The sequence below is a fragment of the Oenanthe melanoleuca genome, chromosome 2 (assembly GCF_029582105.1).
Source record: "Oenanthe melanoleuca isolate GR-GAL-2019-014 chromosome 2, OMel1.0, whole genome shotgun sequence".
NCBI classification, from domain to species: Eukaryota; Metazoa; Chordata; class Aves; order Passeriformes; family Muscicapidae; genus Oenanthe; species Oenanthe melanoleuca.
Window position 1 is genome coordinate 132,593,772 of NC_079335.1, and position 25,655 is coordinate 132,619,426.

General features: G+C 40.3%; 2 protein-coding genes across 2 annotated transcripts in view; one reads left to right on the forward strand and one right to left on the reverse strand.

The window, feature by feature from the left end:
* Nucleotides 1-4,101, reverse strand: part of LOC130249012 (protein adenylyltransferase SelO-like) — a 23,284-nt gene extending 19,183 nt beyond the window's left edge. The window contains exons 1-6 of the mRNA XM_056483306.1: nucleotides 3,825-4,101; nucleotides 2,204-2,322; nucleotides 1,842-1,970; nucleotides 1,202-1,266; nucleotides 1,042-1,098; nucleotides 844-942 (exon numbers count right to left, since the gene is read on the reverse strand). Coding sequence (XP_056339281.1) covers nucleotides 844-942; nucleotides 1,042-1,098; nucleotides 1,202-1,266; nucleotides 1,842-1,970; nucleotides 2,204-2,322; nucleotides 3,825-3,999 — 644 coding nt within the window. The 5' untranslated portion in view covers nucleotides 4,000-4,101. The remainder of the gene's footprint in view (nucleotides 1-843; nucleotides 943-1,041; nucleotides 1,099-1,201; nucleotides 1,267-1,841; nucleotides 1,971-2,203; nucleotides 2,323-3,824) is intronic.
* PDSS1 (decaprenyl diphosphate synthase subunit 1) lies at nucleotides 3,998-25,192 on the forward strand. Its single transcript, XM_056483307.1, has 11 exons — nucleotides 3,998-4,288; nucleotides 5,830-5,894; nucleotides 6,723-6,846; nucleotides 7,213-7,343; nucleotides 13,978-14,119; nucleotides 14,993-15,104; nucleotides 15,193-15,302; nucleotides 20,240-20,320; nucleotides 20,501-20,614; nucleotides 23,885-23,965; nucleotides 24,653-25,192. Exons 1-11 carry the CDS (start codon nucleotides 3,998-4,000, stop codon nucleotides 24,791-24,793), a joined length of 1,392 nt encoding a protein of 463 aa, XP_056339282.1. The 3' UTR covers nucleotides 24,794-25,192.
* The last annotated feature ends 463 nt before the right edge of the window (nucleotides 25,193-25,655 follow it).

Sequence of the window (25,655 nt, forward strand, 5' to 3'; positions counted from 1 at the left end):
ATATTCAGACAGATTTAAAGTTCTGCATTAACAACCAACAGCAAAGAGTCTCAAGATTAAGTCAGTGAATAAACCACCAAAAATGTCATTTACAAACACTGCACTTCAACAGAGCAAATGAGTTAGAACTAATGCTAAGGAGATTTGCAGACACTTTGCAAATACAGACACCTAGCCATGTGGCAGCTGAGTACAGGCCTTTTCTGCAGAACATTTGCTTTCTTTGAAGCCTGAAACACTGCAGTACAGACTTGAGACTACTTGGAACACAAAATGAACTTGACATTTTAAACATGATCATCTGAAAATATTCAGTTACTTGATTCTGAGAAAATAATCCAAATGAATGAATGTGTTAGTCTTCTTTGGTTCAGACAGAATTAGTTTTAAATTTTTTTTTACGAACTCTCTCTGCTCAAGGGGTGTTTGCACAGATAAAGAATTGAGAGTACATTCAGTTCTACCTCCAATATTAATGTTTGTTCATTTGACTGACAATTTTTCCCAGATATCTTAAAAGTGACAGTACAAAAAGAGCCACTTTCAACATTTTCCTAGTTGGCTAGATTCTCGAATTTGGATTAACTTTACAGAAATGAGTCTTTACTACACTAAAGTTTTATTTCTAGAATCCAGCAAAATATGTGATGCAATTAATTGTTGGAGCTTATTATTAATGGAAACTTTTATCCCAAAATCTGTGGAGAATATATTTTGCTCTCATTGCATACACAGAAGAGATCTTTCCTCTTGGAAACTAACTGTCCTGCTTTATTTTCAGTGAAACTCAGTCACAAAATTACCTGAAAATTAGTATACTGTGAGCAAAGGAAAGAAAAATACCTAGCAGCTCTGCTTGTAGGAATTCCAAGATAGTGCATGGCCTCACTACATAAAAACTCTCGAACAGAAGAGCGAAGCACAGCTCTTCCATCACCATTCCTATGGAGAACAGAGAAATAAGGAATAGGTCATAAAATCAAGGCAAATTTCAAAAATAAAACATTCAGTTTTAGAGTACACAGAATAACTGCAACTTACCTGGAGTATGGGGTCTTTCCTGACCCTTTTAACTGTAGTTCCCACCTCTCACCATGCCTGCAAAAATACCATTGGCATTTCTACCAATAGGCCTCAGGTTAACCATAAATCAGCTTAACTGAACACAGAGTTCAATTAGACACTTAAAAAAAAGTCACACCTGTTTGTATATACTCCAATCAAGTGGGCTCTTCCATCCCCCAGCTGACCTGCCCAGCTACCAAACTGACAAAAATTAAAATCAAGTTATTGTCCTCTATCACTTATAGAAGTTATACTTAAAACAATACAGATTAAATCTAGGTCCTCACAAAAGACACATTTGCTCACATTAAAATGTTCATCCCTAAAGCTGTATTTCCCCACTCACACCAAAAATGAATCAGAAAGCCACAGGAAAAAGAGTAACACCAGCAATCCTCTTTTTTCTTTACCTTCCAGCTATAACATACAGCTACAGACTTGTCTTTTTTTTTTATAATGAGCCTTTAAAACCACATGGCTTGTTTTGGTTTTTTAAATTAGAAATTACAAATCACATTCTACCATTCTTCTCCATGAAAAAAGATAATTCACTTCAGGCATAAACAAAAGCAGAACAAGCAAACAGGTACTGTGGAAGTATATTATAGTTCTTTTCTACCTGCAGCCCATTATGAAGAACAAGTCTGCAACCAATATGTTAGTAAGTGTTCATGTACTCACAGGCATATACTCATGTACTTACAGCTATCATCAAGGTGTAATTCACAAGAAAAGACCTACACATTTCCACCTGGAGGAACAAGTGCCATACTTACCTGGTGACCCCCATACCTATGGGCCAGTGGAACAGACCCAAATGTCACTTTCCCACCACTGACAAACTCCAGAAAATCAGATGAGCCTTTGACAGATATATCAAGATCCAAAATATTTTCAAGAACTTCCTGGAGAAAAACATAGTATTTTAACATGATCAAATTTTCACTGGTAATGAACATGGTTTCTCTACAGATTTCATCATTAAAAGACATCTCACAATATGTTTTAAGTACTGTTTGTTTAAAGTATATATTGAGAAAATGTTTCACAATAAATAGCATATGAATATTAAAATATACTTTAGTACATGTATTAATAATTTCTACTAGTTAGAGAGGACTAAAAAACAATAGCCTACCTTTGAAACAGCTACAAGACGAACTCTAGATTTAAAAGGTGTAGGATAGACAACTGAAAAAATGCAGTTTCTCACATTACGGACATAATTTTCTTGGATCGTATCAACTGGAAAAATATCTGTAAACATGAAACAGACAACAAACACGGTATAAAAAGTAATTAATTATATTATTCTTAACATGTTTTCTCTTAAATACAGCCAAAATGCTTTAAAAAATTAAAACCTGTAAAAAAATCACAACTTTACCAATGTGTATTAAGTCATGAAAAGCAAGCCCAAATAAATTTAGGATTTTATTCTTTGGAATTTCTGAAAAGGATTGAATTCTGCAGTTAAAGAATCTACCAGGGCATTCTAGTTTTAAGATCTAAACCATATCTAAGAATAGATTGAATAGACTGTGGCAGTCTCAGGGCAGTTTGATGTTGCACTCAATTATGTACAGCCTAAAAGATATCTGCAGGAGACAAGAGAAGTTCAGCTTTCCCCACAGTAGTGTAACAGATTTAAGTCACTGTGCACCAACAATTGCTGTGTACAGTCCATATGCAGCAATGATCACCAGGCAACCCAAGAAAACAGATAAAGTATTTTCTGAGTAATGGAAACAGTGAATTAATGGTTTAGAAGATGTAGCTCTTGCTCTAGCATACATGGGTGCTTCATTCTTCCTTCAGACCTACTCTGTGCCCTTTTCCATGGTAACAGAGAACAAACATTGTTTTAAAATGCTGTGGTTTACCATCTTTATGGACTTTTGCTTGAAGCAATCTTACAATTCCACATTAATTATAAAATCCCAGTACCTCATAGTAACTGTTTTGTAAAAAATTTAAGTTAGTTAGCATCTCTGGAGCCTTGCTGCTAGCCATGTTTCTCACTACCTCTAATGACAGGTCCTGTTATAGCCAGCCACCAGAAGACTTATCACTGACTATTATTTCTTAATGCTCACAAGTAATTGTGTCACCTGATGAAATTAGTTCTGTAATGTTATCATATCAATTAGCATTATGATTGCAAACAGTTTTGTACACCCGAGGGCTTGAATGCTGTGTGTATTTCCAGAGAGGAGTCAGGTTATCAACTCTGCACTAACATGTAATAGGCTCTCAGGAAAAAAAAAATGGGGGGAAAAAAAAGCGGGGGGAAAAAAGCTTCTTTTGACCAATCTAGTTTTAATTTTAAAACTGGTATTTGACTATGTGTATCAGGTCTTCACTTAGTTACTGCTTTAGGAGCTGCTACAACCCAACAAGCAAAAGCGGCGGGCAGGGCAGCTGTACAGAGCCTGGGGCGGGGCAGGGCAGGACAGGAAAAGACAGAGCCCCGGGCAGGGCAGTGTATAGAGCCCTGGGAAAGGGCAGGGCAGGAGCACAGAACCCCGGGAAAGGGCAGGGCAGGAGCACAGAGCCCCGGGGCAAAGCAGGTCAGGAATACAGAGCCCCAGGGCAGGGCAGAACAGGAGCACAGGGCCCGGGGAAAGGCAGAACAGGAGCACAGAGCCCCGGGCAGGACAGGACACGAGTACAGAGCACCGGGGCAGGGCAGGGCAGGAACATAGAGCCCGGGGCAGGGCAGGACAGGAGCACACAGCCCGAGGCAGGGCAGGCCGTACCTAGGAGGCTGTCGGACGACAGGGCCCAGGCGCACAGCTCCGCCGCCCGGCGCCGCGGGCACTGACCCGGCTCGGGGCGGGAGGCGTTCGGGGCCGGGCAGAGCCCGCGGGAGCCGCACAGCGCGGCCACACAGCCCCAGGCCAGGCAGGCGAGCAGCCAGGGCCGCCACCGCATGGCCCCAAACCCCGCCTTCCAGAGTGCCCCACGAGCCCGGCCCGAGCTCTCCCGCCCTCACAGAGGGCGTTGGGGAGCCGGCCCCGCGCCCCGCCGGAGGGCGGTGGCGGCGCGGGGCTTCCGCGTCCGGGTCGCGGCGGTGCCGGGAGGCGGCGCCGGCGCGGCGGGGCTGGGGGACACCATGGCCTTGCGGTGGTGGTGGCGGAGCGGCGCCTGGTGCCGCCGGGCGCCGCCGCTGGGCTCCGTGCCGAGCCCCGGCCCCCGCGCCCCGCCGGCCCCCAGCGCGGCGGTGAGTGCGGCGCCAGGCGCCGGGCGGGCGCGGAATGAATGGGGCGGGGGGCGCCGGGCCGGGCCGGGCCGGGCGGGCAGCCGGGGCCGCCGCTCCTTCGGCGCTCCGAGCCTGTGCCCGGGGAGCGCCGCGGCCCCGGGGTGTCCCTGCCGGGGGTCCGTGCTGGGGGCAGGAGCGCGCTCGGTGCAAGGTTAAATTCCGGATTAAGCGTTTTCAGCGCTGTCAGTGTGTGAGCCTCTCGGAGTCGGCCCGAGGTGGGGGCAGGGGAAGTGGTTCCCGTTAGCGTGAGATTCTGAAGGCGTTTGTGTGTGTTAGGCTTGTGGGTGGTGATCGGGACAGTTCATTCACTGTCTTGGTTTGGAGCTTCTTCACAAGGCCGGGCTGCGGTTCTGAGCCTCGCTGAGGTGCTCTGGCTGTCCTGACCCCGGGAAAGTGCTCTGAGCAATGTGTCCGGCATCCCGCACCAGCCGCTGTTACAGGGTCAGGCAGCAGGGAAGAGGAGGGAGTCTGTGTGTGCCCGCACTGAAGGAAGACATCAGCTATTTTTAGCAGCAGAACACGGTGAGAGGTCCGAGAGAGCGACTTAGGAATGTCTCGGCCATAGGGCCGGACTCTGAAGTCAGACGGCAGTGGGTTGCAGATCTGTGACAAGTTAGGGCTGCTCGCCTTCCTTTGTCTCCTGGCATGGCCTTGTGTAAGCACGGGGGATGGAAGAGTGCCCTTGAGCCATTACAGCGCTTTCGTTTCTCTTCCGCTGTCCAAGGAGAGAGAAACTTTAACCCACGAGGAGCAGGTCTCCTGAGCGTTTCCGTGTGAGTTTTTCCAGAGACAGTTTGCCGAACACGTGGATTGCAGTGATTTTAGGTTGGCTCAGCCCAGCATTGGGCAGGGCTCGGTGCTTCCTGGCAGCGCTCCCAGGAGCAGAGTAAAAGCTGTACTTCCTTCCTCAGCCTGTATCTGTCGGAATCTTGTACCTGGGGCTGCACCTTCCCCCACGCTGCTGGGCTCTGTCTGCAGAGAAAGATTATTGGAGAGATTGCTAGATTTGGAAGTTAGGTTCTGAACATCTAGCAAAGAAGATGGGCAGGTGAAAATTATAAACAGCAGGCTGAATTGAAATTGCTTGAGGGGAAAACAAGGACATTATTTTCTGTTGGTGTCCTTTTCTCTATGTCTTGACTGGTGGAGTCCTGGCAGATTTGTCTGCCAGGCAGGAAATATTTGAAGATTGCACCTTGTACGAGTGCAAACACAAAGTTTCATTGGAGCAACTTTGGTAATTTAACTGATAAGCTTCCTGGGCTGGGCCTGCAAGGGGAGAAAGTCCAGCACTCTGGAGCAGAAGAGTCAGTTCAGTGTGCCTATTGGCAATCCTGTCTCACGTGGTATGGAAGGGGTTACGAGATTTCCTTTGCTGCTGGGTTGTTAAAATGGAGAAATAGAGCCATGGTGATGGATACTCTTTTTTTTTTTTTTTTTAGTCAAATGTTTTCTGTCAGTTTAAAGTTCTAATAGACTTTCCCTGTTTTTATTTTGTGCAGATGTGTCACATTACCCAAAGAACTTCAACTTTCTCGTTTCCAAAAATATGTAGTATATTTTGGCGGTAAGTTGGAGATTCCCATTGTTGTGTAGTGGGTAAAGACATAGTTATTAGGTGAACTGAGCAGTTACATCTCTGAGCTGTAAACTTTGAAAATAAGGTTATTTAGTGTAGACTGTTGCTGTGTTGCTGAGTCTGTATCTCAGTCATCTGTCCTGGAGAGTAATGGGGAAAGAATGCTGCAAGAAAATACATACAATTCACTTTGGAAAAGGAAACATTAGAAGAAACTTCAACTCCAGGAAACAAACTAACAAGTCTCCTAAGCTAAATGCATCTTAATGCATCCAGGTGGAGCTTTCACCCTTTTCTGATGAACTTCCCTAGCATCATCATGCTACCTGGAAGTATTGATTTAACTTATTATGTAGTTGGGTATAAAAATGAAAAAATGCCAACTCTAAGTCAGCAATATTTTTTCAGAAGTTTACAAGAGAGCGAAGAAAGTAACAGGATAGCTGGGTTGCTAGAAGTGAAGGCTCTGTCTCTAAATGTAGGCTACACTGGTGTATTCAAAAGGAATGCATCAAGAGCAAAGTACTGTTCTGTGTCTCAAAGACTTCTGGGATCTGTTTAGGGCAGAGTGTGTGCGTTTGCCAGAAGGGCTTTGCCAGGTCCCAAAGGTTTATGATCATCAATACGTAGCTCTGCTGTCCTTGCACCTTTCTGTCTGAAAAGAATGATTTGATCCCTTCATATATTTTAGCCGTTTGGTTAAATGTGGTGTGAGGGGAGAGGGAAAGAAAGAAATCCTTTCAGGTCTTTCTGTTTGGGGAATCAGGGGAATTTGACTTCTAACAAGACTACTCTCTTGAAAAACGCTGTCACCAGGTTTCATCATACAAGTACATCCCATTGCTGCAGCTGCGGTAAGACAATTAGTGATGAAAAATACCAAGACCCTTTCCAACTTGGTAGAAAAGACTTGAAGAATCTCTATGAAGATATTAAAAAGGTGAGGGATTTTGGTTACTATGCTGGGATGTCGTGATGATTGTTTTTAATAGCAGCCATCAGTTTGGAGGATGTTTATTGAAAGAATGTTATTTATGTTTATGAACAGCTGTCTGAAACTTAAACTGAAGGCAAACAGAGCATTTCTCATGTTTTATAGAATCAGAATGCATTTTTTCTCCTGATTTGCAGTGCTGGAATGCATCATTTACATCTCAGATTACTCAAAGTAATTCTGAAAACAATTTGAGCTTAAACTGGGTTAAATGAATGCAGGCAATAACCTTATACATGCATACTGTTTTACTTACACTAAACAGACTGACTTTGTGACTTCTATGCTGAAATGCTCTTGTCCTTTTTATAGGAATTGCTGGTCTCTGCAGCAGAACTTAAGGAAATGTGTGATTATTACTTTGATGGGAAGGGAAAGGCCTTTCGACCAATGATTGTGGTGCTAATGGCTCGGGCTTGCAACATTCACCATAATAATTCCAAGTGAGTTGGTCACTTCCAGATACACACATCACTCTTGAAAGTTATCATTCTTGTATTTCTGAGAAATACTTTATGAAAATAAAATGCTTCTCAGTAGAACCTGAGTGTAAGGTCCATCTTGAAGCTGTCACTGCAAAAGGAACTGCTGGGTTTATTATATATTTCCATGTGTTAAATTGTGGACTATACTGCACTTGTAATAAGGGTGGATAAATGATGTTGCCGAATTATGATATTTGTAAGGCTTTTAGTCAGTTCTACCTTCTTGCATAAATGCTTTTTTTGAACCTTTAATACTCTTTGAAACTCTATAAATTTCATTAAGTATTTTCATTTGTAACCACTCCTGTTCCTATTAAACTCTGGTCACAGGTAAGAACTTTGCTGTGAGAAGAGACCTTCAGAAATTTTTTAGTAATTATGCAGAAAAGCTATTAAACGGGTGGTATGATTATATACAAAGCTGTGAGATTTTGAAAACAGTTAGAGGGTTTTTTCCCACCCTCTAGCAGCAAATTTCTACACTTTATGTAACATTCTCAGCTAATTAGTTTGGTGTAATCCTTATGATCTCCAAGTTACTTGTCTTTTGAAAGCAGTTTTAACTGAGCAGAAGATCATGCTAGGCCTGTACTCTCTATTACTCCTGAGTATGGCTCGTTGCAAACGCTTCACTCCACACATTCCTGTCAGCTGCTATGTTTGCATTTTGAGGAAAGGTGTTGACTGGAGTGCTCTCTGTCTTCCAGCTACACTTCCAGTCTTGCCTTGTATAGAATTTCAAATAGATAATCTTTGGACCCTTTCCAGAAGCGTTTCTAGACTAATTTGTCAGTCTTAATGGATTTCTCTGAGCTCTTGCACTATTTTCTTTCTGTAGGACTAGTTTAATGCCTTGTTGGACTTGATTACTACCTCAGACCATGGCATGTATTTTGCTGCATGGATAGCACCTCGCCCTGTACCCCCTTCTATGTGAATATAATTTTGAAGGAGAAAGCAAAACTGAGCTGGCAGCGTCCTGTCCTGTGTGTGCCAGTTACCCTTGTTTGAGGAAAAAGCATCCAGGATTAATGAACTTTGCTTCAGCCAGTTCTGTTGTCAGTTCAGGGCTGCTTCTTTTCATTGACTTCGAGATAGCAAAAGGAACAATACTCGTTGTGGAAATCCTCAGGGATGCCTTTTGCCACTGACTGGTTTAATATTTTCATCAGTGATCTTGACATGAAAAACAGGAGCATGAGGTCGTGACATTTTCATGGCAGAATCTTTCTTGATGATCATCCATCTATGGTGAAATGTAAGGAGACACAGTAAACCAAAAATTTCTGCTTGAGCTTGTAGAGTCTTGGGTGTCTCATCAGGGCGTAACCCCAGTGTGGTTTGCAGCCACCTTTGTTGTGAAAAATCTGAGATATCCGAGCATGCATCAGCCATCCAGTTCAGCTACAGCAGTGTATATCACACTTCCTGAAATCATCTGCATGTCTGATGCCTGTGTTCAAAATAAGTTAAGTCCAGCAGGCTTCAGGGATGGATTGCAAAGACAATCACGAAGATTGAAAACTTGTGGTCTACAAATTTATCAGGGACAGGGTAAAAGAGCAACTTATGTTGCTAAGAGAATGGAAGTTTAGGAGGAGACTTTTGACAACAGGGACAGTGAATTTTTGGAGTATCTTTTGAGTCAAAATAATGGTAAAAATAGTTTTATCTCATTCTAGTTTGTAGCTTATGAAAAGCTTATGAGCAAAATCATGTTTGCAGTACTGAGAAGGCTGGAACTGATGTCATACAGTGTGGGAGTTGAACTGTGAATCAAAGAGAGGAAGCAGTAGAAAGACTGAATTTGCCTGTATGCTCAAAGCATATCTGCTGTCTTTTGACATATGTATATGCTCATGGACATATTCTTGTCCACATGTTATGCTGTCTAAAAACTGTCAGGACCAGTTTTGAGACCTGCCCTATGCCAGTAAGAAAGCGCCACATATGCCTGGGGCAAGTGCTTGCTTTGCAGTAGCCAACCCTTGGCATAAATCCTCTGATTTCTGGATGCCTGTGTCATTTGGCAGTATTTGTACATCTGTTGTGATTCTAATCAGCACCTCCAAAATATGTTCAGTGTTTAAAAGCCTCCTCAATAATCTGAATGTTCCTAGTACACACCAGGCTGAGTCACCATCTTTGTCATGTTACTATTAGAATGAATTCTGAGTGACAAGAACAGAAATGTTTCAGCAAAGGAATGGAATGAAATCTCAGGGTATTTACCTTCCTCTTCTGTACCCTATGCCAATTTGTCCAAGCCTGTGATTGTAATTAAATATCCTATATGTTGATACAAGTCGTCACTGTACTGCTTGTTTGTTCTTGCATGGTGACCAGTGCTTTTGAGGGTTGGCAAGGCTATGCATAAGGAATTTCCATTTTTACTGTGGATACCCAGTTCTGTGAGCTGATAAAATTTTATGGGCATTTTCTTCTCTTTTGCTTTTAAGCTGCTTGAAGCAGGCTGTCTTACACCTGCTCTGTGTATACATATACTTCAGTTCACATTGATACTGTGATTGATTCATTACTGTTCTTTCTTAAAGCAACATTGTCTCCAGGTGACAAATTTTTCTTCTAACTTTTTTATGTTTGTGAGGAAAACTGTATATGTAGAGAAGTAACACTGCATATTTTTAGCTCTGCTAGTCTTCTACAAACCCGAGGGGAAAAATACTTGACTCACATTCTGCTGCTCCCAGTGGTTTTTTTTAAGATGTTTTTCCACTTAAAATTTGTCATTTCCCTTGAAGCATTGTATCATGCTTTTCCTCAGTTAATACTGGTTCTTCTCCCAGGCTTGTTTTTCTTTGTTGAGGCTTTGGTTCCCACACATATAATTGAAGAGACTGACCACAGTGTCTGTGGATTTGTAGGGTGAGCCAATATCCTGTTCTTTTCATCCCTAGCATTTTTTTTAAATTTTGCCTCTGGGGTTTGTATTGCTTATGTTCAGTTTCTGCTTCATCCTGCTGCCATTCTCAACTGTAATATAACTTGCTGGACCCAGCATGCTTTTGCCTGCTTTTTAGTTTTCTTTTCTTCTTTTGTGCAGTTTTTTATAAAAGGTAATACTTTTTCTTATTTGGCTGTTAAAGTAACAGCACTCAATTAAGGAAGGCTACAAGTTCTGATCTTACAAGGCAGTCCAAGTCTCTTCCTCTTCGCAGAGTCCCTCCAGAATAGCTGAGATTTCTCAGGAGAATGGAATGCACAGGTGGCTCTGCTTGCAGGTTAGGTGACATTGATCATTTATGTTTAGGTTTGAATGAGGTGAGGTATTTACCCTCAGCAAGTAAACTATTTTTCTAGAGTGGGGTCACTTTTTTGTGGTCTAATAAGGAAAATGACAGTTGTATAAAGAATTATATGAACTATTACCAAAAAGGTAAGTGACTGAAGTGTGTTGTTTCTTTTCTCTTGAAATTTTAAGTGTCAGAAGTCCTACCCCGAGTCTTTAAGTCCCTTGGGCAGTGGTTTTTTGCTTATTGCTAGCAACTTTGCTTTGTGTGAGAGTAAGAATTGTTGCAAATAGTTTAAGTTGGGGTCATGCAACCCTTAATTTCACACATCCACTGGCATTTCTTCACATACCTGTGTGAAGAATTTCACAGAATTATCACTTAGTCTGACAGGACCTAGTGTTTCTGTATTCTCCAAGGGTGTTCACAGAGGAGAGTTTTTATTTCTTTTTCTACAACTAAAAAGAGAGGGGCAAATAAGAGAGGGCCAAAGAAGTACAATGATAGTAGGGAAAACAGTAAGCACTAAAGTTTGGGGAGGGTGCAGGAGAGGGAAAGAATTTTATCAGAATAGTGTGAGAAACAAATAAAACGATGTGGCTAAACTCAATGGAATATTTCCTAATGATAGGACCTGCCAGCAGCCTTAGTTCCCTTTTGTTTCACTGCCCCAAACTGTCATTGTCAGAAGCCTGTGGTGTCAGCTGCTCTGCAGTTTTCTCCAGTGTTAACACATGTATTCTCTGTGCCCTTCTGTGTCACAGACTCTTTCTGAGATGGTTGCTTCTTTCAGCCACAGGGCCTTAGCAGGAGAAAGATGCTTGGAGGACTGTGGCCGTAGCACAAAAATTTTGCAAGTTCTCATGTTCACTTCCTTTCCTTAAACTGGCAATATTTATTTCATGACAAGCACATTGCCTCCAAGCTCTTTGTTGGAGAGTGTAAATACTTGTTTTTGTGGTTTTGAGTTCGCCCTTCATCAGTGTTGGGTGGTTTTTGTTGTTTGTTTTTGTTTATTTTGGTTTTGGACAGGGATATTTGGAGGGAGATATTTGGGGTTTCTTAGCCTGTATGGTCAGCCTTGGCTTGTTCAGTGTTCATGAAACAAGTTCTGTAATAGAAAACATCTTGGAGTGCATCTATAAAACCTTACCACTGAATCAAGCAGGGGGTCCTACTGAAAAGCAGAACATGATCAGTTGTATATAAATTATCTGTATAAATATACACCATCTCAGGGTATCTTTACTTTGAGAATGACCTAAAAATGGCATCTTTCCACTTAATGGATTTGCAGGGACCCTGGTATCTATTAAATTGAGATACTGCCACTTTTTGCTTTTGTTTTGCAGAAGAAGCTGAATGAAAAATGGCAGGGGATGAGAAGGATCCTGGGGTTTGTGTGTTTTCTCCTAAAATAGGCATTGTCTGATCTGGAATTAGTCTCACAAGATGCATGTAGGAAACTGTTAGAGAAGTTTTTTTGCCAGCAGTGGGAAGGATCTTGCTTGAGACTTTGAGGAAATAGTAGTTTTAAAACCCCTTCAGATTAAATTGTCATATTTGATACAACATTCTGGGAACCATGAACATTCTTACACCATTTTTAGTCATTGTCAGAAATAAGATAGAGTATAATGCAGAACTTTTCAGAATCTGCTTTTGAAATAACTGGTTTTGTGCTGTCTTCATACTACTGAAATATTTCAGTGTGTCAGTGAGTGTTGCCATTTACTGCTGCTTCCCAGCAGGAAATCCAGTCTGCTGACATAACTAATGAAAAAGGGAATCCCCAAAAGGAGAGCAGTGCATGAAAGAGGCTGGAGACCTTTACAGTTTTTTGAAGATAAGTTTTCTCCTACTTACTAGAAGGAGTTTATTTTGGAAAACTACTTACACTGAACTAGCATTTGATTAAATCACTAGTCCACATTAAGACTTGCCTCCAAACAACCATGAAGGTTTCCAGCTCTTACTTTCTGTTGTGTAAAAGCCATATTTTTCACAGCCTATGAGCTACCCATTCATCCTGCTATTGTTCAGGATGTAGAACTCCCACTGACAGCAGTGCAGAATTCTGTATAGAGGTAGGTGTCAGAACACAGTATTATGTCAGCAGACTGCAATATGTTCTTTCATTTTGTGATTAATCACTACATTTAAATGGACATAGGCAGTGCAGGAAAGTTTTAAATTCCCTTAGCTGAGGTGAAATTATCTTCTGTTTCAGTTCTTTTTCTGTTCTCCTGGAAAACAGTATGATTTTCTCTGTTGTCTGTATACCAGAAGTACAGTATTTATATATCAGAAGCAGTTTCTTTTGTTGTGGGTTTTGATTCTTTGTGTTACTGTTTTGTGTGTGGGCTGTTTTAAATGTCCATTTGGACTTGTTATACTGTGAGTCAAGGCTGACTGGGATAGCCATTTCTGGGATCCTACATGTAACCCATGATGAAAACAGATAGAAAAATAACCAGAAGAAGACAATGGCAGCTGGATACTAATGGAGATGGTCCATTGTGTGAGCTAGGTTGGTGCTTTTATGTGCTTTTTGCCAGTCTTTTCTCTAGATAATTTCTTTTATGTTCTTCTATTACCTTCTTTTCACCTAGTTAAAAAAAAAAAAAGTAGTGTGAACTACTGAGAGTTGAATCATTTGTGTTAGATCTTCCCAAAGGCTGAGTTCCAGTAAGTGTTAGGTAGTTGGTGTTTACAGTCCTGAAGTGGTTCTAGTAGAATTCTAGGTAATTCCTCAGGCTTCTGAAGAACCTCTGGGGTTTTAAGGTAAGATAATGAATAAGATCTGTGAGCTATGCCTTTCAAGTGTAGAATGCAGGTTTTTGTTCCTTCTGATCTCCAGCTCAGTGGTTAGTAGGGTTATCCAGCTTTAGAGAGTTTGTGATGCCACATTTATAGGTAGAGAAGCAGAGATAAGGAAAACTTCAAACTCATCTACAAAGCTACCTGGTATTCTTTTCTCTGCTGTTTTCCAGACTTCAGTCTTGGAGACAAGCGTCTCTGATGCTGTGCTATTTATTGCAGTCTGGATTTAGAGGGATTAAAGTCAGTAACACAGGAGTTTTGCAGTGCTGATTATGTAGCAATGTATAAATAGGCCTAATGAGGATGGAGTCATCCCTCTGCACGTACTGTACTAATGTGATCTTACTTTCTCTTGTCTTCCTAATTCCAGGTTTGAAAGAAGGGGGTCAGACCAGGAAAAAGCTGTGACAGCTGTTTTCAGAGAAACATTTTTGTTTGGTTTTTAATTGAGATTTTTTAGAGTATTGCAGCATATGTAATTGATTTAATTCTTTGACTGTTCTTGTTTTTTATTTTAGGGAGGTGCAAGCAAGCCAGCGCTCTGTGGCCATAATTGCTGAGATGATCCATACAGCCAGTCTAGTTCATGATGATGTTATTGATGATGCAAATTCTCGCAGAGGAAAAAGGACACTTAATCAAATCTGGGGAGAGAGAAAAGTGAGTTTGCTAATAAGTGCAAGACTTGCCTTTGAATTTCAGCAGTGCAGAAATACCTAGAGGTTTGTAACATTACTATCCCTAGGAATATGTAAGAAAACATATGAAAAGGTGTGCACAGTTTGTGGATGAGACAAATGTGTTTTCCTTTTCTGAACTGTTGGAAGCATTAGATGATGATTGAAGTGTGTAAGTGTTGGGCCTGTTCAGCCTCCAGAAGAGATGACTGAGAGGGGTCCTTACCCTAAGCAATCCTGTGCCTGTGCTCTGGGATAATCCTGCTTGAGCAGGGAGGTTGGACCAGATGACTGTGGCCCTTCCAACTTCACCCATTCTGTGATTATTACTGATTTTACATTCCTTGTGCAATTCTCTGCAGTGCTATTGAAATACTTTAAACTTGTACCTCATCCTGAATTCTGATTCAGTGGTGAACACAGAAATGTTTTCAGTCAGTGAGAATTTTTTTTTTAAAATTGGTGTTTTCTTCACAGAGCATTACAAGAAAGGTCTTCACCAGAAAATGGAAGGAAGGAACTTGGGGCAATTCAGAGTTCACGTGGTGTAACAGCCACAAGAGAATGGTCAAATAGAGAACTAAAGTTCAAAAAAACTTCATAAGCAAACACTTACTGCATACAGGGAGGACAGTGCTTATACAGAAAAATATAAACAGTACTGTAAGATAGGGATTCAAAAATTACTCAGATTTCAGTATTTGGTTATGTGTTTTTTTTCTCTTAAAATGAGATATTTGTGCTTTATGTAGGAAAGTTATGTAATGTGAGCAGATCTGACAAATAAAGGAAATTGTACTGTCAGTAGTAACACAGGAAAAGATTTAAGGGATCACCTTGTTGTTGTTGTTCTTAGGCTGTTCTAGCTGGTGACTTCATCCTCTCAGCTGCTTCTGTAGCTTTAGCACGAATTGGAAACACTACTATCATCTCTGTTCTAACTCAGGTGATTGAAGATCTGGTGCGTGGTAAGGTTTTTTCCTATTTTTAACTTCTCATTTGCCTGCCTAAGCAGTAAACCCACAAATAAAACCTCCCATCTGTGCAACTTTTTAGGTGAATTCCTCCAGCTGGGTTCCAAGGAAAATGAGAATGAGAGATTTGCTCACTACCTCGAGAAGACTTTTAAGAAGACAGCAAGTCTGATAGCAAACAGTTGTAAAGCAGTATGTACGTCTGTCTCTTCTGAAGTTAACATACCATACTGTGAGCTTCACAGCTAAACTCCTGGTATTGCTGTTTGCTCTGGAGACCCTCCAAAGCAAACCCTTGAAATGGTATTCTGCCAGAATGTGAATTTTATCACAGTTCAGCTGTGCGGCCTCCAATATTGGTTTTCACTTTTTCTTTGTGTTTTTATTTATACAGAGATTTATTGTTATTCTCATTTGAATCAAAATAAGCTCCAAATAATTGTAATGGTGGCAATCTTCAATTTATGAAATTCTGCAACTTTGAGACAGTGGTTTTAAACTCAGTTGATAATTTTTGAACCTGTAATTTGATTTTAAATTTTCTTTGACATCTTGCCGTACTCATTGGTGCTGAGTGAGACCTTAAATGCTACAATTGATTCATAGAATCATAGAATAAGCTGCATTGGAAGGGGCCCATGAAGATCATCAAGTCCAGTCCTATCCCTGCATGAGACACCCCAAGAGTCATATCATGTGCCTGAGAGCATTGTCCAAACATTTCTTGAACTCTCAAGTCAGGTTTAGTGCTGTGACCACTTCTCTAGAGAGCCTTTTCCAGTGCCCAGCCACCCTCTGGGTGAAAACATTTTCCTGATACCTCTACATCACATTGTAAAAAACCAGAAGCACATACTTCTTGATTTGTCTGGGGGTTTTAATTATCAGTTACTTTATCCAACCCTGTCACTCAGTTCTCTTACTTGATTACAAGAAGATCCAATTCAAGGTTATGTTCTTACACAAAAATAAATGTTCAGTTTTAGTGCAGAAATTAGAGATGGGTAATAATCTTGCCCCAAAAGAGAGTTTTGTTTATTCTTTTCAGTGAAAGGCAGTATAGCTGATGGATTCTGTACCAAGCAGGAGTTCTAAGAGAATTAGACTACAAATCTCTGCTAGTGTTAACTATCTTCCTTTGTTCTCAGAGAACTGGTACATTTGTGTACAGCAAATTGGAAATTGTACAGCAGTTGGAAATTGTTTATATCAAAATGATCACACAGAATGAGACACATGGATTTTGGGCGAGGGAAAGTACCTTTTATTCTAGTTGGAGCAAAGAAATTAAGTCTTCTGGATTACTCATATCAATGGCAATATGTCCCTGACAATTTTCTTTTGCAAGTTGTGTTTTATATCAGTAGGCACCTGGGCTAGTAAAGAGCATCACATTTTTCTGCTACCCCAGAAAAAAAAATACACAAGTTTTAATATTCATTTCAAAAGTCTGCCTAAATCCTTGCAGATAGAAGAAATCACATTCCCACTGGGTGGATTCTCCCTGCAAATGTGCTAATTTAATTGCTGCACATAGTACCAATGAGTTGAATATGTATGTTTCCTTCAGTTTCTTTCTGCATGGATTAGGAGAGCTCTATTGATAGCAATTAAAAGGGATTTTTTTTTAAATTGGGATTTGTTTTTTTTTTTTTTTTTTTTTTTTTTTTTTTTTTTTTTTTTTGTTGCATGTGACTGTTGAGATATTTTTGTTTAGATGGCTTTGGCTACTGAGGAAATAGAATCAGAAGGGAGTTCTGTTTTCTGTAGCAAAAATGATAAGCAGGATCATCAGTTCTATCTTGAAAGGAAATTCAGTTAGGGAATCAAGAGTATTCATATCTTGTTTTCAGGGACAAAACTAAGAGGACAGATTATGGGTTTTAAAAGCAGTTCTGTCACTGTTAATGGTAGGAAAAACTTGATTTATTGCTGTGGTTGAATAAAATACAAGTATTAACTGGAAAAAAGATAAGTTCAGGTGGCACCTTAGAATTCCACAGTGCTGTGCTTTAGAAATGGAAGAGTAGGAAGAGTAAAGTATTCCTGGAAAAAGGTGTGAATAAGACATACACTGTAATTGCTACATTCTGTACCACCAAAGCATTACTGCATTTAAATCAAAATTCTTTAAGTTAGGACTTAGGGACAGAACAGTCTGTTCAAGATGATAAAACCCATCCCAGTCTCTGGTTTATTTCTACAGTTGTTCTGCATGGGGGAATGTTACCAAAGTTTCAATTGAAGGGTATTGTAAAAGGAAACTGTGGCAGATGGCCCAGTCGTTGAAGCCTTAGTTACTGCAAGGCATTTTTCAGAGAAACATGACGTGACTTTTGTTCAAGAATTCAGAGACAATAAAGCTGAAGTGGAATTTCTGTTTAGTCATCAGGCCAGCTGGAGACAGCAAAATAACTTGGGCAGGTTTTTTGTCTTTTTTAAACCTTGCCATAATATGAATACCTGAGCCTCATAAAGCTGTTTAGGTTTTGTGTGGTATACTTTCAGATGAGGGATTAAATTGTGCTTGCTTTGAGGTAAGTGTGAAGGTGCACTAGAGATTCTTGATTTCTGTGTTAGGAGGAAGCTTGTGCCTCCTTGTGTAAGGCAGGGCTGTGGAAGGGACTGAAGAAACCAGGAGTCTGCAGCTCTGGATCTACCTGTGAGCTCCTGATCTAACCAGTTCCTGGTACGGTGTGTGCACAGGGCTCCATCAGAAATTAGTTTATAGTCTCTTGTATAACAGAACAGAAACAACTTTTTTTTTTTTTTGCAGAAAGTGTGTTTGAAATAAGACCAAGGAGATTGTCCTGCTTTGCTGAATTCAAGGAACTTTTCTAAAGAATTTGTTCCACTTAGTATTAGGAAAGATTTTTCATCATGATTTAGTGGAAGACAGGCCTGAATTCTTGCAAGATTAAATTTGTCATGAACCAGCCGTACCTATCTGGGGAGCTCTAGGCTGTTTTCATAGGGGGAGTTTTATCATTCAAACACACATCACTGTATTGACTTGGTTATTTGCAAATGCTTGTATTATCCCAGAATATTATCCCAGTACAACTCCAGTTAAACACCATGTGGGAGTGACAGGCTGCCTGGCTGCAGCCTGGCCAGTGTCCTGCTGGGGGCAACAATCTACAAGAGCAGCTTGAGAAATTGCATCCTGAAAGAATTCCCTGATCGACACAACCCAGTTATTGCAGGTTTATGATGTGATCATGGTCAGAGGGTTGCTCACTTAAGGATGACTGGCAGAAAAAAATCTCCTCAATTTTTAATTTTTTGTCTTTTGTTTTTTGTTTTTTGTTTTTTTTGGACCAAGAAACTACCTTTCAGGTTAAATGAGGAAGCTCTTTTCTTTACACAGCACTTCCTCTCACACTCTGCCAGCTACTGCCCACTCCAACCCTTTGCCATTAACCAGGATTTTGTCACCGAATTCTGTATTTTAATCCTCCACATGGAATGAAATGTGGAGGTAGGTAAGAATTTCATTGGAGCAGGGTAGATGCAGTCCCCCTGCCATGCTGGTATTATGTGATTTACATTACAGAAGCAATCAAAAGTTTGCATGGTACAGCAGTAGATATTAGGTCTTCAGGCAAATACTGCTATTTAAGAGACAAACATCAAAAGGAGGATAAAAGGGCAAAATGTTCTACTCTGATAGTCCCTAGCAACATCTATTTAAGTATCTCATATTTGCAGTTCACTGTTTAATAGCCTTCAGGATTTTGTATGATTATTAGAGATAAGTAGCATTATTTTCCTGCTATACTGTCCTCTTTTAAACAAAAATGGGGAATGTATGATGCTGTTAATTCCTCAGTCATCCAGATTCCTCTGGGATTTAGTTATTATCCACACATGCAGGTTATGACTGGGAAGTGTTCTGATGCTCAGATATGAAGTGCACTGATGCATGAAATAATCTCTCATTTTGTGCAAGTTGCATCACATTTATTAGGATATAATTTTATGTCTTATTTCCATCATCACATTCATATTCAAAGCTACTGCTGGACTTGCTTTTAGTTTGGGGCTGGTTTTGGGGTTGGAGGGGTTTTTCTTATGATCCAACCTGACACAGTCTTAAAGAGGAATTTTTATATGTATATCTCTTCTGTACAGACACACACACACACACTTTTATATTGTGTGGTTTTCCTAGCATATATTTTTAGTCTTACGTCAAATATATTTTCACTCCTTGTGTTAGTCACAGCAGATTTGGAATGCCTGCAATAAACCAGGGTGGATTTTTGTCCCCTGTTCCTAATTGGTTTATTGAAGGATGAAATAAATCCGAGTATTTAACCAACGTCATTTTGCAAAATGTATAATCAGTGCATAAATGCCCTTACCTTGAGGCAAGATATTAATTCTCAGACCTTACTTAGTGTCCTCTATTTTAGTTTTATGGAGTTTATTCAGCAAAATTTCTGTGTCTCAAGTAGTTGATTGTACATTCAAGTAAAATGTTTTATCTCGGTTTGGTCATCCCTTTGTGAGCTTGGTGTGCTTTCATTTGCTGTTTTTTCTTTGCCACTAATTATCCCTCAGTACCTTTGCCTGCAAGCTGATCAACTCATCTTCCTGAGCAAGTCAGATACAGTTAACATCACCTTAAAAATAATCATCCTTATGTCAGCTGTCCCTCCTGTACTGGGTTCAACATATCCAGCTTTGTGATCTTTTATGAGACATGTAATGTCCATTTATCTGTTGTCTGACCTCCAATTATCCCCTGGCTGATTTGTATATGTAATTAGCTTAATTTCCCTATCACTGGACTGTATACGACTACTACCCTGCATGTGAAGTGCATCCACATTTCTTCTCTCTTTATCCTTGCATTGTAGTTTCTAAGCCTGATAAATATTTAATGAAGCTAATCTCTTTGCAGGTTTGAATGTAGTTTTAATACTGCACTGCTGTTCAGCCTTGTTTTCTAGTGGTCTTGGCTAGCTGTGTGTCTCCATGAACAGAGATAAGCCAGAATGTGCCCAAGTCAGCTTTTCCTTGCTTTTCCCAGATCCCTTCTGCCTGTGTCACACCTATATTCAGGGGCTAAAAGTGGATGCTAAATAAAGCTTTCTGTTTACTTGGGGCTTTTGTCTTTTCAGGTTTCAATTCTAGGCTGCCCTGATCCTAAAGTTCATGAGATTGCATACCAGTATGGAAAAAACGTTGGCATAGCTTTTCAGGTAGTGTTTTTGTTGAACTAAATGGAATCTAAAATCTAAACTTTTCCAAAGTGCTTTAGAACTCAAAGTGGGCTGTCTTAATCCTTCCTACAAATCCTGTCTTTAACGAGGATTATTTTGTATTTAGCTCTAATTTTTTAAGAAGAAATTTTAAATAATCTGAATGTTTATTTTTTCCAGCTGATAGATGATGTGCTGGATTTTACATCATGTGCAGACCATCTGGGGAAACCAACAGCAGCAGATCTCAAGCTTGGATTAGCCACAGGCCCCGTTTTGTTTGCTTGTCGACAGGTAAGTCAGCAGGAACCTGTTTCCTGAAGTAAAAAGTGTGAACTGCTCCTCACAGGACCAGCTGAAACACATCACATCTCCAGTGTCAGTGATGAGAGAGGCTGGGGCACGTGACAAATCAGTGTGTTCAGTATCAGATGGATTCTGTGCACAAACAAGTTTTGAGAAACGCCTTCCTGCACAACTCTACTTACTGTTAGGCTCTTGTAGGTATTCAGAGAGTTTTAGCACATTTTGTGAAGGTTATTCCTAAGTAGCTTCTTGCTTGTGTTTTCTCCTGAGACATCTTCTTCCTAGGCTTGACTGTGTAGGCTTTTTTGCCTTGTTCTGGGCTTTGTATCCATCTGGGGCCAAGAATTGAAATCCCTGCCCTGCCTTTAGGTGGGTGCCTTTATTTATTGGATTTGCTTCATCTCTTTGTCCTCAAGTATTATCCAGTTACAAGCATAGGTAGCTTTCCTGTCTGAAGGCTAGATAAGTGAAAAGGGAGTGTCATAAATAAAACAAGCTTAAAATTGGTCAAGATTTTCAGTGCCTTAAAAATTATTTGAAGGAGCAGAATGAAAACAGAAGTGTGAACAGCATGGAAAAAAACATTAAAATTGGTGCTAATCCATAAACAGGAAAGAAACTGGTTTAATTTCTTGCTCCAGTGTCTTGTTTACCAGAGGCAAGCAGATTTGGGACTTAAAAAGCAGTCCTTCCTACCAGGCTTCACAGTGTGATACAAAAACTGGCACAATTAGTTCCAGCAGAGCTCTTGTCTATGATCTCTCAGTGGAGTTGCTTGGAGCTTGACATGGGAGAAGTTCTAAATCATTTAAAAAAACCCAACAACTTTGACATTTACTTCCACCTCTAAAAGAGCCAGCTGGGGGGGAGGTGGAGCATGCACATTGTTTGCTTCCCTATCCTTTGGGCATTTACAAGGATCTGTAGCTCAGAAAAGACAAGGAAGCACAGAGTGTCAGCCAACTGACAAAGCAGATGAATGCATATTGGGAACAACCTTTTCCCTGTCCTCAGTGTCTCCCCATACTCATCTGGGGGATTCACAAGCATGTTCTTGAATCATTGTTTCAGAATTGTGTCACCAGCAATTGGAGCTGTCCAAAAAACAGTGAGGCACTCAGGTAGAGAGGGAGGATGGAGCTGTAGAACTGTTTGTGTGTGCCAAAGCCATGTACAAAAGGAAACAAGGCATGTTGCAAATACCCAGTTTTGGCAGAGAATGTGTGACATTGACTGTCTTGTGGGTGTTGAATATTCCAATTTTTAAATTAAAACTATTCTTTTTTTTAATTTGTTTGGGTTGTCTCTCTCTCTCTCTCTGACTCTTTTAATTAGCTTTACAAGATAAATTAGTTCATAATATAGAAATACAAGAAAAGAAAATCTGTCACTCCTATTTTAAAATCTTGTTCTTTGTAGGTCACTTTAAAATGCTTTTCCAAATTTATATCTTTGATAGATAGGAAACGTATATTTTTGCATTGAAAGATAACTTGATCATCTTATAAAGTTTTCTGCATTAAGGCTTCCTTGCTGAAAATGTCCTGCTGTTTTTAAGAAACTGGAAGAACAGCACTACAGACTTAACTGATACATAGACAAAGCTAAAAAATGTGGAGACATTAAATTGTGATGCTACGAAAAGATATTTCATATATTTGTATCTGAGAAAAAAAACTCATGAGACAGGACTTGAAGACAGTCCAAAGTGTAATTATTAATTATAGGCTGTCTTTTCAGATTAGTATTGCTGCTATCCTTTCATGTAGCTGGTACTCCTCAAGTTGTCTTCCTGACAAACATTGATTAGTTTTTAATCTGCTCTGGATCTTCAGTGACAGATGCCTTTTCCCGCCCTCTGAAATACACACTTGTGCATTAGAATATTAAGAAGAAAAAAATGTTTACCTTGATATAAAATCTATTTATTAAGTATTTAAACTTGGGTAAAAAATAGAAACCACCCCATTAAATTTTTAATGCTGGTGGATGCTAATTCTAAAGCTCCTCTTAAATGAGCACAGCTGAAGAATGAAGGTTTATTTTTATTATAAGCATTCCTGTTAAATGCTGATGTGCTGCCCACTAAATATGCAGAGTTCCTAATAACAGCTCTGCCTTACAAGTTTGGGGATTTTCATGTCCTTTAGTGCATAAATATAAAAAGTGATCCCATATGCATCCTATATAACTGTAAATATGAATAATGTGAAAACTGATTGCATGAACACCGCAATTAAATTGTCACTACCTGGGAAGGAAGCTAGGATCTAGAAAAAGCCATTACTTTCTTTTTTAGATAAAGTGTGAGTCACCACTGAACTTCTGAATGCATCTTCAAGACTATGTATGAGTAATAGGAAAATGTCACAGCACTGAGGGGTGCTACATGTTTGTACCTGAACAAGGTTGTAAAGCTGCAGTTGCAGGACTAAAGGTGTGCAAGGAAAGCAATTCATTGTTTACAAGTGTATGGCAATAATACCATCTTTGACTCTAATCCTTTCAGGCAAGATGAACAAACAGCTCTTTCCCTTAAAAAGAATTATTCTGTAGAGTAGCTGCCTTGAGTTGTGGCTGTATTTTGTTAAGCAGTAGGTTTTTCTGTTTCTAAGCTGTCTGAAGAAAGAGGCTGCATATTTAGCTATGTGATGTGATTTTTCTCAAAACAATTGACTGTAGTTACCTGCTTGATTGTAGGGAATTAAGCATGCAGTGCTAACTACAAATGCTACGTTTCTGAAAACGAGATACCTTAGAGTTGTCATTTTTCTCTTATTTAAAAAAAAATAAAAATCTGCGTATATAAAATACCAGCACAGTAGAAAACATAAGACAATGTAACAGCCAGTGTTACCATGGGGGGGGGGGGGTGGTTTACAAATTGAACTGTGCCATATTGCAACAGCAAACATCCCTAGGTTCTTTTGTACATGTGGGGGCCAGAGGTGCTTCTTCTAGGATGCTTCTTCTAAGCATCATCTGTGATACAAAATCTGATGCAGATTATTATAAAATGGCAGGTGCTGACTTCTGCTACCAACTGGCTACAGCCAGCAGAGCCAGATGGTTTAAGTTTTAAATGTTTGAGCTCTGCTATATTGTAGTTCTGTGCAGACTGCAAGTACGAACCTTAAACTACATCTGCAGCAACAACAGTGACAGGGGAAGAGGGTGTCATTCTGACCTTAGCATGGCAGGCAGCTACATGGAAAACAACTTAAAAGCAAATACAAACCCTTCTCCCTTTGTGCTTAGTTTCCAGAAATGAATGCTATGATAATGAGGAGATTCAGTAAGCCAGGAGATGTTGAACGTGCACGGAAATATGTGTTGCAGGTAAGAATGATAGCAAATATTTCTGCACTCCCTGCTGCTCAGTCTGAAATTCATTGTCTCTCAAGTAAACTAGCAAGGCTGCATTGTCAAATACCTGCTGAGTAGCATGCAATGTACAATGTCAAGTCAGAACTCCTCAGCTCACCTACTGGCAGCGTTTTAGTAGAAATGCTAAATACCAAAGAACTCTTTTTCTTTTTTCCCCTCTAATAACATAAAATCTGCATAAGTAAAAATCTTGTACATGGACTCAGTTCCTTCAGCTGAGGCACAGCTGTATTCAACAACTGGTATAAGTGGCACATAGTTACCAGTCAGTCTTGTAACCTCAGTGCACACCCCATACCAGTTTTAACTGACTCTGGTCTAAAAAGACTTGAGCAAAATTAATACCTCTTTTTCAGAATAGCATGAGGGTTTTGTACATCTTTATTTAGGGCAGGAGAGGAAGGGGTAAACCATTAATTTCTAGTTTGTTATTAATTCCAGTGCTGTTTTGTAAGTACACTTATATTTAGCATGCATGAGTTTTAGTACTTGGGCTTCCCTGAGTACAGAATGAATCCTCTTCCTTTCCTGAATATGATGGTGTTAGGGTACTCACTGACCTTAAAACCTCCCTCTGTGATGGGAAGAGGCAGGAGAAGGCTGATGGGTTCTGTTTCCTCTCTCTGTCTCCTCCATCAGAGTGATGGTGTGCAGCAGACGACCTACCTCGCCCAGCGCTACTGCCACGCGGCCACGCGCGAGATCCGCAAGCTGCGGCCGTCCCCCGAGAGAGAGGCGCTCGTGCACCTGACCGAGATGGTTCTCATGCGAGACAAGTGAGACAGCTCCTTCCTCTCCTTCTGGCAGCTACTTACCAGACTGTGCCTGAATTCATTTCAAAAGTTATTTGCTTCCAACACAAGCTACCAAAAAATATTTTTTTAGAAAAAAAACTTTTTTTTTTTTTTTAAGTTCTACTTTTTTTTAAAAACAGAAGTTTAAAGTGTTTTACTGCAGGAAGCCATGCAATTCAGAGCAAATCAAACTGTGCTGTACAATTGTTTTAGCAGGGGCTATTGATTGTGGGGGATGGGGAAGATGTTTACATGTTGATGCACAAAGGCCACAATGAGAATAAATATAAATCAGTGTATGAAAACTGAAGTTGTTCCAAATTTCACTTGTTTACATTAATAAACAACATGCATGTACAGGAGTTGGTAAACTCCTGTGAAGAGAGATGGTTTGGATGCTTCCCTGGCTGTTTAACAGAAGCACCTGGAATTGTATGTAGAGATACTGGTTTACTCTGAAAGACAACATGTGGATTTTAATTGGTTATATAAATTAATGAGTACAAAAATACACCAATTCATGCCATTGGTGGCTACCTACTAGCAGTTAACATGATGCAGCATTTGAGATTGCTGCCTAAAGAATGTTTTTACTTAGAAAATGAAAGGCTCAGTATTTCTAACTCACACTAAAAATGAATGATTCACCAGCCAAACCTGCAACTCCATCACTTTCCATCACTCATTTATAGAATATCCTCTGTAGCACCCTAGAAGCTGCCTTTGAAGTCCCAGACATTCCTCTCACAGTAATTACCCAGTACTACCACATTCCTTTTCAGGCCATTTCAGCCACAGAATCTGTAGAGCAGGGAACACACCCTCTCTGGCTATCTCTGCCTGTGATC

Bases quoted from the DNA above. Each gene is read 5' to 3' on its own strand.
- PDSS1 (XM_056483307.1), top strand. From the start codon at position 3,998: ATGGCCCCAAACCCCGCCTTCCAGAGTGCCCCACGAGCCCGGCCCGAG. The intron at 15,105-15,192 runs GTAAGGTTTTTT...GCAACTTTTTAG, and splicing joins GATTGAAGATCTGGTGCGTG to GTGAATTCCTCCAGCTGGGT. The intron at 20,615-23,884 runs GTAAGTCAGCAG...CTTTGTGCTTAG, and splicing joins TTTTGTTTGCTTGTCGACAG to TTTCCAGAAATGAATGCTAT.